Raw genomic sequence first — 14,080 nt, forward strand, 5'->3', positions numbered from 1 at the left:
GATCCTACCATGGTTCCCAACTGCCCTACCAAACACTTGCTTCTTGGCCCACTATCAATTAAGGAAGAAAGCAAGAAGGGAGGAAGAAAGGGGTAGATTCTGAAAAGTGAGAGCTGTAAGAACTTCTTGCTGTCTACCTAAAATGAAATTAGTACGGTCATTTTTTTTAGAGGTCTTATTTTACAAATGAATCTGACTTGCCTAGCCTTGTCTTTATCTAAGGGATCAGATGATGTGCACAGTTTAAAAGGGGGCCCTAAAAATGCTACGAGAATCCCTATTAGGCAGGAAGAGATAACAGGATTATAAGGTACATACACTAGAGTATAACTTGTAAAGAAAAGTCTTGGAAATGCAAAGGAATCTTACTGGCTTTTCTATTTTTTTTTAATTAACAGGTTATTTTATTTGACTCAAATCTTATTGTAAACATCACAAAAAATGTTAATCTCCATAAATACTCAACCTTTATGGAGACAACAAAAAACTAATTTAGGCTAATTGAAAATAAATTCTGAACTGACAAATACATATAATGTATGGTAACACAGCATAGTTATAAACACTTCACCCTAGATGATACACAGTTTTGTTATTAATTCCCATTTAATCTAAATTGAAATTATTGAAAACTTTTAGTCAAATGTTTGCTTTTTCTTTTTTTTTTTGACATCTTTATTGGAGTATAATTGCTCTACATTGTTGTGTTAGTTTCTGCTGTATAACAAAGTGAATCAGCTATACACATACATATATCCCCATATCCCCTCCCTCTTGTGCCTCCCTCCCACCCTCCCTATCCCACCCCTCTAGGTAGTCCTGATCTCAAAGAGTTTCATATATGTACTGCCTTTATTATCTGTAACCACATAATTTATCACTTTACTGTGCTGTTTTCCAGTTTGTTCCCTATGTGGGTGTCTTTTCTTCTCAATGTGGTCATAATTTCTTTGATAGTTCTCTTGTCTCCCCTATAGTACCCAATATATAGTGAATGACCGATTGACTGATATAATCAATGACATAATTTAAACATAAATGTAAACATTTTAATGAATGAATAACAAATCATGGTTAAATATAGTACATTTCTAATAGTGACTTTATAAGGCAGGTAGCGCATTGTCATGCACCTGGTGATGTCTCATGTATTACTAATAGCATTGTTCTCTCTTGCTTTCTTTTTATCTCTTTCACTAAAAAAATAATCTGTTGCACTGCCAAGCTATGCCCACACCTTCTGCTAAATCACATTAATAGGAACAGCTCTAAATGCAGGTAGAATAGAAGTCTATGGAGTATGAAGTGAGGGGCGATCTATATTCATGACGCCACTCCCTAGTCGGACTTGAAACTTTCAATAGCACAGCCTTCTCCGTGAAACCCCTGTTATAAACCATATTCAGCTTGGAAGGAAGGACTTCCCCATTAGCACTCTACCTTAGATGAGTTTATCATTAGCTAACTGGCAAATTAGGAAGGGCAGAAAGAGCATGCCCCCTCCTCCCCAAACTGGCAAGACTCACCAGGGTTAAGTAGAGAAGGCATGGTGGCCAAGAGCTTTAAGAGGAAAGGGGTGACACCAGGTGGCAGGAAAGATGACGGGGCAGTCAGGGAGGTGCTTTAAGGTTTGAGGACAAAAGCCAAGGGCTGACCCAGCCTAACTAGCGCTGTGATGTAACAGGGTATAGGGACATGTCATACTTCTCATGGAATGAGATATGAAGATCCAGGAATTAGCTGATGTGATATTATTAAATATATTATTAAATATTAATATATTATTAAATATATATATAATTATATATATATATAAATATATATATATATATAATTAATATATTATTAAAGTCTTTATCAACTCGATGGTTCATGGTTGTCTCAAAATTAGCAAGAATCTCGAATGGTAAAAACTCTATATTTGAACCACACAATAGTACTCTTTGTTTTACTTCTTTTTCCTCTCTGACTTTCATAATAAAATTTTTACCATCCTATTCTCCTTGTTTTTGTCTTTTGCTCTGTTGCTTTTGCTTGTCACAGAACCAAGAAGAGCCATTATTACATTTTTTAAAAACTATTGAATTAAAAGGAAAACTTGCAGGTGAGTGAATTTTCCAGATTAAAAATCATTAATCACTAATAAATAACCAATCAATTAATAATATTTAAGAATAATGTACATGTAAGCAATGTTTCCTATTTATAATAGCTCTGAACTTCTGTATTTTTTCCTTCCTTTTTCGGGGGAAATTTCCTGGTTAACTTCTGCTTTCTTTAGAATATGTTTTAATCCTCTTAGGTTTGTTATATGTTGCAATTGTATGAAAACAAGCTGAAAATTAAAAGTCTATATAAATAGTGCAAGGGACTTGCTGAAAAAGTTTAGGGTTTGTAAGGTTATACTGTGCCATGTTTAGGTTTTAAAGTTAGTATTGTAGATTTTATAACCATTTTCCTCCTTGGTATAAACTTCATTCTATAACTCTGTTTATTGAGAAGAAGCAGGTGTTTTTATTCCCAACCCTCGGGCACAGGGAGGAACTCCTGAGTTTCTTATTTATTTTCAAATGGACATTTCTGTTTCTCACCACCACCTCTGCCCCAGGGTAACTACTCCATTTTCATGAATTTGAACATTCAACTTTTTTTAGTTTAGTTAACAGCCACCTGTTATATCAGGCAGCCTGCAAGTTCACACATTCAGTTTTAATAAGCAACTTTAATCCTTCCTATACCTGTATTGCAGCCTTTGATGTCAGTTGAGCTAACATGAACCAATTAGTGGGGTAATCTTAATTTTAAAGGAAAAGGTACCTAACAGGTTGAATCTGATTTCTATTTACAGCCTGAATGGTCTGGGCACTTAAATATGTTTCAGATATTCACTCAAACCTAAATTATTTCCTAAATATTTGAAAATATGAGAAAACTTTTCCTCCTAGAACAGGGGGTATGGATTTTCATCTTTCTCTGAGACTTATAAAACCAACAAGAATGATGGCGACAACTGACTATATGAATAAAAAGATCACCTAGACAATTATTTACCCTCAATGTCTCTTGCAGTATTAGCTGCTAGGGTAGGAATTCCCGTGAGCTACCAGTTACTTGCACAGTACCTAGGAACTATCAGGGCCTTAGGAAATGCTTTCTAAAATTTGGTGAATTGCCTCTAGAACAGTGGCACCTAATCTTTTTCGAGTCCTGAACTTCTCTGAGAGTCTGATGAGAGCTGTAGACCCTGTCCATGGAAAAATTCATATGTGCATAAACTGCATGTGATCTCAAGAAGTTCAAGGACCTCATGAAACTCACCCCTGGTGTGGGGTTATGGACGACTTACTGTTTAAGAGCTTGTGTTCTAGGGTAACGGTTGGAAAACCACAGCTCCTGAACCAAATCCAGCCTGCCCTGTTTTTGTATGGCCAGAATGGTAAGAGTGGTTTCTACATTTTTATTTTATTTTATTTTTTTAAATTTTATTTGAAGTATAGTTGATATACAATGTTGTGTTAGTTTCTGGTATACAGCAAAGTGATTCAGTATATATATATATATATATATATATATATATATATATATATACACACACACACATATATATATATATATATATATATATATATATATACATACTACTTTTTCATATTCTTTTCCATTATGGTTTATCATAGGATATTAAATATAGTTCCCTGTGCTATACAATAGGACCTCGTTGTTTATGCATTCTATACGTATTAGTTTGCATCTGCTAGTCCCAAACTCCCAGTTCAACCCCCCCATCCCTCCCCCCTGGCAACCACAAGTCTGTTCTCTATGTCTGTGAGTCTGTCTCTGTTTTGTAGATAAGTTCATTTGTGTCACATTTTGGATTCCACATATAAGTGATATCATATGGTATTTGTCTTTCTCTTTCTGACTTACTTCACTCAGTATGATAATCTCTAGGTCCATCCATGTTGCTGCAAATGGCATTAATTCATTCTTTTTTATGGCTGAGTAATATTCCATTGTATACATATACCACATCTTTATCCATTCATCCATTGATGGACATTTAGGTTGTTTCCCTGTCTTGGCTATTGTAAATAATGCTGCTATGAACATAGGGGTGCATGTATCTTGCCAAATTATAGTTTTGTCTGGATATATGCCCAGGAGTGGGATTGATGGATCATATAGAAACTCTATTTTGTAGTTTTTTGAGGAACCTCCATACTGTTCTCCATAGTGGTTGTACCAATTTACATTCCCACCAACAGTGTAGGAGGGTTCCCTTTTTTCCACACCCTCTCCAGCATTTGTTATTCTCTACCTTTTTAAATGGTTGAAAAAAAGTAAAAGATGAGTAATATTTCATAACACATGAAAATTATATGCAATTCGTGTTTCAGTGTCCATAAATAAATTCCACTGCACTCACTCGTAGACCTATATAACAAAAAGTGTGGATATCTGTTTTCTCTCTTGTTACAGAAGTATCTACATAATATCCTCAACTTTGTTTCTTGTCCCACAAAGCCTCAAATATTTATTAGTCGTTTAGAGAAATTTTTGCTGACCCTCATTCTACAGGATTCCAAAAAATAAAGCACTCCATCAATTTCTGAAGTAAAGCACTAATTATATAAAAATCTATTGGTGTGAATTTAATACTTGTAGCAAGATTCCATAAGTTGAAGAAGTTGGACTTTAGAAACACATACTAAAGTATTCACTAAAATGTTCTTTTATGTAGTTAGTAAAATTCATGTTCTTAACTATTTGTTTATAAAACAATAACTACTCAGTGACTAAGAATGGGGAGATAGATGGACTCCTGTAAAGGTAAAATTTTAGGAGCCACAACATTTTGGCCTTAAAGGATTCTGAAGCACCTTTGAATAATAATACAACTCAGTGAAAAATGATGCCTCAAATAAATATGTCTAGTTTACATATACATCTTAGTAACACTGATTTATTACTTAAAATGAGTTATTCCTCAAGCTAGTATAAAGAAATAAAAATTAAATATTATGCTAAATCCACCTCTGTATCTCCCCACAGTCTAGATCTATTTGTAGTTACTTGAATAATATCCAAGGTCAGTTACAATTATTGTTGGATGAATGCAAGACACGTAAGTCACTTAGGCTAATCCTGGCCTGAAGTCAACATCATAATTGAGGTCTCCTCTCTCTAAACTCCTGTCTAAAGGTGGACGACTAAACATTTTCTTTTATAGGATGGTAAACATTTGGTAACAATTTGTTGACTTGATTTTAATACCAGAAAAATAGCACTCTTAACTTTAGCACTCATAAGACCTTAATTTTATTACTCATTTACAAGCATTTATATAGTACAAAAGGAAGCCCCTTTCAGCGTCACCATGCATATTTCTATCCTTAGATAATCCCAAAGCACAATGAAATGTATCATTTTCGTTTCCATCAGACTTTAGTAGCTGTTCACAAGGAGCACAACTGAATCGTTTTTGTTTCTCAGTTTTTGCTTGGTCATCTCCACATTCTCTGAGCATTGTTCTAGGGGGACTGAAGTGGCCAAAAGGCACACTGCAGGAGGCCCACATAACCTCCAGGCTAGTTAATTGGTCCCTCAATAATTGAGAGTGAACTTTATAAACAGATGCAAGCTGATAGTGGTGTTTATGTACTAATCACACTTGTTAATGAATAAGTCACTGTGGCCCAAGAGAGAGCGAAGAAAAACAAATACATTCAAGGGTCAAAGTGAATAGTTATCCTCACCTAGACCTGGCTTTTCTGACCTTATTAATCATGGAAGTCTCCAAATAAGGGGAAGCATTGAAGGAAGACAGGTAGGGGAAGGGTCGATAGATTATTGTGCGTATAAAAGGTGTAAAGTATCGCAAGAAAGAGGGAACAAGTCATGGTTTGGATCTGCCTGTAGGTGGTGGGAGAAGCTGCAGAGCAGGTCAGGAATTATAATCCACAGCTGATTCCTAGAAGTAAGGATCTGGCAGAAGGGTAAATGACTTCTTCCTCAGATGGGTGAGGGGATTTTAACTTTGCTCCTGAGACGTGAACAAGAACTGCCCTAAAAATTATTTGTTGGTGAATCACTATGTAATAACAGTGACAATTCAATTAACTTTAGTATACCACTAGGAAAGAAAAAGTATTTAAAAAATCAAGTGGTTACCCAATTTTAACAACGGGTATGAAAAAAGGAAGGGTTTGGGGGGAGGGGGAAATGGCAAGAGCTGAGAAAAGCAAAGAACCCACAGGAAGCCTGGAGACTAGAGACATCTCAGTGCAAACCCAGGATAAATGGATGCAAAGGGTTATAATTATCAGAGGTTCAACAAAGCACCACCACCACCGCCACCAAAACAACAACACAAACTAAAACAAAACCTTGCATGGCTAATATAAAAATAACTCTACGGAGGAAAAAAGAAAGCCCAAAGCTATAAAAATACGTAGGATCAGGTACAAAGCAGAAACGAAGGGGATCACGAAAACATTAATCCACCATTTCACTACTGTTAGATCATATATTCCTAGAGGGTAGAGACTGTTGCTAATTCACCTTTTAATCCATCTCTTACTCTTATAAAATGCCTGGCCCAGAGTAGATGCTCAAGAAATATTTAGTGAATTGAGTCAAAAGGGATTCCTAAGCCATTGATTACTTTTAGGTTTACCAGTTAGAAAAATCCAAATCAAAAATCACAAAACAAAAGAAACACTCAGGGATCGAAAGTAGTGGCAGAGAGATTGAAAAATCCATCAGTTTTGGTCTCTACTGGGGAAAACTTTAAGCAGAAGGCCACTCCCAAACGGTCTATTGAAATGCTAAACAGTATGAGAAGCACAGGCTAAATCATCAGTATCAAAAGGTATCCAATGAAGAGTTCTGGGGAAAAAAAAAACGGTTTAGTGATACTACAGACTGAAATATGCAACTTCTTATTACAAAATGTGTGGTTCCAGGGGACAATTGAATTGCTTATGTTTCTGATAGCCACAGAATGGTTTAAGAGGGGAGACTGGGCGAAGAAGGTTTTCAAATAATATTTAGTACATCTATAAAGATTATTATGGCAGATTAGGATTATTTGGGGGAAAGATTATTATCAGGTGGGGAGGGCAACCACATTTTTTCACACTAGGTCTCCTGATGGCCCTCTCAGTGACAAACCACTGAACTCTACTGATCTGAGCAAGAGGATGGTGATAAGAAAAAAAAATATCATCCTCTCTAGGTGAGATTGCCAAGCATTGGCTTTGTTTCTCGTTGCTGTTGTGATTTTTTATCCTCCGTCAGGGAAAACGATTTTCACAGATCCTCCCAACTTCCTGCCTTCACCTCACTGGTAGCTGCTGGAGCTTAGACTGTGACCCTGAGCAGGAAAGCTAACGGGCCCACGTGGTCTCATTAGCACCAGCCCCTCACCAACTGAGCTAACCAGATCCAGAGGAGGACACAAAATGGGCTGAGAGGAGATTACATTTTAATTTATCTCCTGGGAATATATGAGGGAGGATAAAGGGAGAGTGTTGAGATTCGTTCCTATCGAAGAAACTGCGCACCGTAAAGATATCGTGTACAAACGCCCTCTGTTTGACAGCAAAAGTGTAGCATTTTCATTTCACTTTTTAAAAAAACAGACTGCACATTGTATATTAAGCCGAGCTGGGGCAAGGCAGCAAACCTCCAGCTGGTGTGATTTATTTTGCTTTACTCTAAAAGGAGCTTTAAGCGGTGTGACATGGCACAGCCTCGGGAAAGGACCTGAATAACTACTCTCCTTTGGACAAGTAATTGCAATCAGGAGTGAATCCAGGATCTGTGGGGCCCCAAGTTTAGGCCTTCAGAACAAAGGATACACAAATATCTTTGGCAAATTTTACCAACACATTGTAAACACATTGCTACGCCTCCTCCCAGGGCCCTGGCACGTCACCACGCAAATGAGGGGCCCTGAGCCTTCACTAACCTCAAGGTAAGCCTACACCTGGGAACAATTTGTGGAACAAATACATAATATTAGGTCTCAGTTGCTACATCTAAAAGTAAAATCTTTTCTAATTTTTTAGAAAACTTAGTAAAATCTTGATAAAATTTTGGGCTTGTAGCATGGTATCACTCCAAACACTCCTGCTCAACCTCAGTCAATGTGGAATTTCACATGATAATGACAGTCATAATTATGTTAAGAGCATATTAATCTTATAATTACATAATGCCTGTCATCCACTGACTTGAACATTTTGCAAAAAATCACTTTACAAAACACTGAATGTCACCACATCGAGATGAAAGACGTAGAGGTCGTCATTCATCGTTTCATGAGTAGGTAAACTGAGAAACTCACTGAAGAACCTTCATTAAAATTCACTGTAATTTCTGTACTGACCATGAGACTGCTAATCTGGAAAATGGACAGAATTTCCTTTTCCACTAAATCTACAAAATGTCTTGCTCACCTTTTTAATGATAATTTTTTAATAGAAGAGCCCTGACAACAGGGAGATAGCATATATACTTCAGTCAAACTAGTTTATGTGAGCTAGAAAAACTATAACTCTGGATGAATATGCAAAATGTAGAATGTATCTTGGTGAGGGAAGGATGTTATCCTTTCATCTTTAACTACAAAATCATTTAACATTTTCAAAAATTAAAAAGTAAATAAATATTTTGCAATTTTACTTCTATTCACTTAAATCTGTCCCGGTCCAAAGTTGCATAGAGTAATATAATATCTTAGAGGTCCTATTTAATTAAAGAAGAAAAACATTCAAAACACGGGAGCCTAAAAATACTGAAATTATTCACTAATTAGTATATCTCCCTTCCTCTTATCTACTGCAACTTCCTATTTTTCCCCATTTGGTCCTGAAGTGTTACATCACCTTCATTCCTTACTATATTAATGTCAGACAGACATATAAGCTTGTTTCTGAGAAATATATTTGGTAAATAGAATTGTAAAAATGATGCAAAAAGGTGGGGAGGGTCCAGACAGACATCAGATGATTCTATCTGTGATAAAGAAAAAGACTGAAGTCCCGTGTTTATAGCCTCTGTGGTTTGGAACACCATGACTTGGCCACAGGAATGCAAGTCATGAAAAGCATACAGCAGACCAGAGGACTTGGCACACCGTGATGGCTGATCCAGTAATCTCTGTATGAATCATCAGGTGAATACACCCGACTGGGTCAAGTTTACCTGCGTGTAAAGAACTGCTTCCATGTGAATCACCACATTCAAACAGAAAAGCAAAAGGAATTTACTAGATATAGACAGGTCTAGATTATACAAAATGTCTGAGCCAAAAATATTTTTAATAGCCTTATAACATCATATCCACCTTTTACATGCATATATTACATCCAGCAGTGAGAATCCTTCCTTGGAAATTTCTTTCTGTAATGAAGATTCCAAGTTGTGAAAAGACCTGAAATTTTGAAACATTAGCTTTGCTTGAGAGTTGGAATCCAATGTGTCTGCTTGCCCTAAAATCCTTCTCCAGTGCTCGTGTCTGCCTCTTAATCATGCCAAGGGGAGTTCTTAATCGTACAATTTTTTGCTGTGAACATCAGCAACTATCTCTCTTAAACTGCACTGAAAAATACTAGGGAGTCACACCCTTTGCCTCACTTGCTAAACTTCCTCAATAAAGCTACCAAGAGCTTTCTGAGGTGGAATTTTATATGTGCAAATGTCAATTCAGACCTGTTAGATACAGTGAACAAACTTGCCTGCTACAGCAAGCATTCCACCCAAATTGACTAGGTGTGGCTTTTATTCATTGTTCAGTCACACTGAACAGAATCTGTTCTCTGGCTACATTTAGGGTGACATCCCCTTTATCTGGGGGCTTATAATAAGCAAACCATACTCAATTTTCCAAAAGCAGATGTGCTCTTCTGGTATCCTAGGAACAGATCAAAGTGTGCTTTGTGGGAAGACCTGAGGTCCAAGGCAGTGATACCAAATGGGTCTTAATATGCAGCCAGACAAACAGCAGGACTGGAAATTTAAACAAAAGCTTGAATATTTTAGAGAAAAGAATCAGATGATCAGGGCGGGAGGGGGGTGCGGTTAGAAGGGATAGAGAGTTGTTTGGGGAGAGTAGGTACCAAGGAAATGAAGTAAAATTATACGTTACTTCCATAGTAAAATCAAGATCCATAATAAAGAACAGTTCTTTCAAGTCAGACTAGTAAATGTCACTTAAAATTGCTCACACTAGCTCAATTACAACACGCCCACAAGGCAGCTCTCTAGACCACAAAAGAAGATCATATCAAACATCTCGAGGTTAGCTTTTTGTACACATAGTAACTACAGAAATCAATCTTTTATCAGTTTATCACATCACAATAGCTATTGTTAAATAATCTACAAGGTAGAAAAGCAATTTCCAATTGTTCCCTGGGGTCTTCTAAGCAATGTCTTGGGTCTTGTGATATGCTATAAAATAAATTGTACTCCTGTGAGTCATATCAGTCATATTCTGCAGCCTGAAATTACCCTCACTGAAGAAAAAAGGGAAATGTATTCTATTATAGAAAGCATGGAGGATCAAATCAGAAAGCACAAGAGGCTGAAAAACTCAATGGATCTCTCATTGGACTCTAAAAAGCCACTCCCTAATCAATAATGCATGAAGGGTTGAGACTTGGCATGGAGATACTTGACTGGAGGCTGAAGGGAAGATGAATAGTCTGCCTTCTGTCTTTACCCCTATTTTACCCCAGGCCCTTGCTCTCTGATTCCCTGAAATAGGGTAGTTGACTGATGATGAAAAAATATATGCTCCAGCTGTATAGGAAATGCTGGGCTCAGGTGTGTGATAAAATCTAGCTCCTATTCTTTGCTCAGTCTGAAATTGGGACATCCCACAAGAGGCCAAGAGTAGTAATGGTGGGTAAAAGGCTCCCTTGCTTTATTCTCCATCTACTCACATTTTCTGGACTCACCAAGCATATTCATTTCTCTGCGGCTTTGTTCATACTATTCTCAGTATCTAGAACACTTTCTCTTCCTTATCCCTTCAGGAGTAAGGACAAACTGAAATACTTCAGTGTTTGAAAGCTAAGGACAGAGTTTGAAGGAGTTCAACCATGTAAAGTATTACTAAAGATCAAAGAGGAACTCCAGGGAGCTCACTGGTGACCTTCTGGGAACGAATTTATCAACGTAATTAATCAGCACTGAATTCCAAGGCAAATGTTTTTGGCAAATGAATAGCGTAAAACATGAAATCTATTTATTTTACTTAAAATTTTCTAGACATTCTGGAAAGAGTATCATGGTACAAAATTTTAGTGACTTGTCAATGCCCCAAGCACCTGTTTTTTGCATTATCTATAAAGATGTACCAATTAAGGGGTGCCCTATCTATACAGATGTCCTTGAATTCTGAGAAACAACTTTCTAATGAGATACACTTTGCTGAGAGCAGATTGACCTATTCCCACATTTTTGTTGCATCTAAATACTATATACATCTTTCAGTTTTCAGTGTGTTCATTATATAGTCACCAATGAAGTGGGTTACAAAAAAGAAAACATAAGCCTTTCAAATTAGTATCCGGATAATGGTTAAAAGGAAGTAGGCCAGCTGGAATTAGAATGAGACACCATGGAACTAAATTTGAGACCTGGAAGAATACAGTAGACAGGGACAGTTTTCAATTCCCCCTTAAAACTCTAAGACCAAACTACAACTTTTTATTTTAAGGTATCAGGACAAGATGAATTCTCCGTAGGACAAAATTACTTTTTAGGTGATCCATTTAAACTCACTGATCCACACAAATACTAGACATTGGTCTAGAATGACGCCAAAATATTATTAATTTCAGCAAAGGGAAACTGTGGCTAGATTAAGTTAAAACCCCCATCAACTACCTGGCCAGTATTCCTCAAGACTGTCAAGGTCATGGGAAACAGGGAAAGACTGAGAAATGGTCACAGACCAGAGGAGAGAGGGGAGACAGGATTCAAATAAATGCACTGTGGTATCCTGGATTGGACACTGGAACAGAAAGGGTACACTAATGGAAAATCTGGTGAAGTCTGAATAAAGTCTGGAGTTTAGTTAATAGTAATGTGTAAATGTCAGTTCCTTAGTTTTGACAAATATACCAGGAAATATAAGATATTAACAGTGGGAGAAACCAGGTGAGGGGTAATATGGGAACTCTCTGTACTATCTTTGCAACTTTTCTTTAAATCTAAAATTATTTTAAAATAAAAAGTCTATTAAAAAGTAACAACAAAACTACCATCAAAGAGCAAGGAAATTTGTTTGAATTAATATCCTAAAATTAAAAGGGTTACATGTAATAATAATCAAACCTCTTCCTCCTCTTAAAATGTCCTTGCTCCTTTATTAATAGTCTTCTATAAACTACATTCATGGTTCCTGCAACCCAGGTTTTAAATCCAACGCCCCTGATTGCTCCCTTCACGTGCACAGCAGCTCTGTAGTGTCAAGTAACCTATCAGCTTGCATCCTCAATCCTTTGGTGACTAACTTCCCAAAGGCCCTGCAAGGTTATTCCAATGTAGATATATATCCTTAAAAAATAAAAAACATACATATGCAATTTTGAAAAAGCAGCACTGTGACTTACATGTGATGACATTTGGGCATTTTGGAGCATAAGCTGCATCTGCTGGGCGAACATGGCTGCAGCAGTCTTTTGTTGAATCAGATTGTTCCGTCCATTAATTTCCAGCTGCGTTTTTAAATGCGGAGGAGGGTGAAGGTACTTGCAGTTCTCTCTAGCACACCGACCCTGAAAATGAAGGATTAGATGAATTTACATTAATATTTCTAAAAATCTGGTGTGGCTAAGAAAATAAGAAAAGTTGATTAATCTCTTAGCATATGCGATGTACTGTCGTAAGTGCTTTACTTGAATGAATGCATTCAGTCTTCATACAAGGCCCCTAAGACCGATACTCTCATAATCTTCACCTTCCAGGTGAGGAAACTGAGACTGAGAGAAGCTTGCACAGCTAACATGTGACAAAACCAGAACTAAAACCCAGTTAGTCTGATTCCAGAACTTATTCTCTTAGCCACTTTGCTCTGCTCTACTTTGATATGCATCAACTGATGTTTAAAATATAAAACATTAGGAATAGTGTATCATCATAACATTACAGATTTATATAAAAATTCCCCAACATGAGACATCATGCATGTTAAATACGATTTAGGGTGTGGATCTACATATACAATCAGGAAAACTGAGGGAAAATGTTGCATATATACACATAAATGTACCTTAAAACTTTTAGATCCATTATTCTGGACAATTTTGGCTCTAAAGTTCTTTTTCCTGAATCCATACAATGTGAGAAACATCCTGAAATCCACTGATATTTTGTTAATCAAAGAATAAATCTCTACCTTGGGGCTATGCTGTTCTGTAGATTCCAGAGGCACTGGCCCTGGATCACTTGGATAATTGAGACCAAAGCGTACCTGGGAGCGTCCGGTATTCGAATGTTTTATGGATGGTTTAAGCACTTCCAGACAGGATCATATGTCAGTCCTGTGGAACCAAACATGCGTTTGGTATTACCTAAATGCTGATATGGCTGATAATTATGGTGTTTACTATGTGGTAGCAAAGGATGTCACTGAACAGGTATTTATCACATTCTCAAATGTGACCTGTTGTGTTTGTTTAACTCTTGAGCACTGGGCAAAGCAGCTAATGATTCTCTCATTTGGATTACTAGGTCCGCCATAATCCTTTTAAGATAAGCACAACTGCAAGCCATTCTTTTTCCCACAGTTGCTAAGATCCTTTATAGCGCGTGAGCTTACTGGAGGGAGGGGTGGGGGAAAAAGGCAACTTTTTTTTGAACCCAAGAGCGCAAGTTGCTAGGCCACCCGAATTCCCAGGAGAAAGTCAGTTAGTTCATCAAGTGTTTTCAACACATGCTACGAATTTTCCCTATTTATGATGCCTTAACGGATTATATAATCACTTCTCCATATTTAGTTATCTTGTTATCAAAGCATTCCTATAATTTCACTGAGAATCAAGGTGTGTCCTTCAAAATTTTA

The 14,080-nt window shown here is 36.9% G+C and overlaps 1 protein-coding gene across 13 annotated transcripts in view; it reads right to left on the reverse strand.

Moving 5' to 3' along the window:
• Window positions 1–14,080, reverse strand: part of MBNL3 (muscleblind like splicing regulator 3) — a 105,678-nt gene that overhangs the window by 12,945 nt on the left and 78,653 nt on the right. For all 13 annotated transcript variants that reach the window (XM_061179217.1, XM_061179218.1, XM_061179214.1 and 10 more), the window contains one exon: window positions 12,630–12,794. In XM_061179217.1, the coding sequence (XP_061035200.1) occupies window positions 12,630–12,794 (165 nt within the window). The remainder of the gene's footprint in view (window positions 1–12,629; window positions 12,795–14,080) is intronic.

This window comes from Eubalaena glacialis, chromosome X (assembly GCF_028564815.1).
Source record: "Eubalaena glacialis isolate mEubGla1 chromosome X, mEubGla1.1.hap2.+ XY, whole genome shotgun sequence".
In the NCBI taxonomy this organism is placed as follows: Eukaryota; Metazoa; Chordata; class Mammalia; order Artiodactyla; family Balaenidae; genus Eubalaena; species Eubalaena glacialis.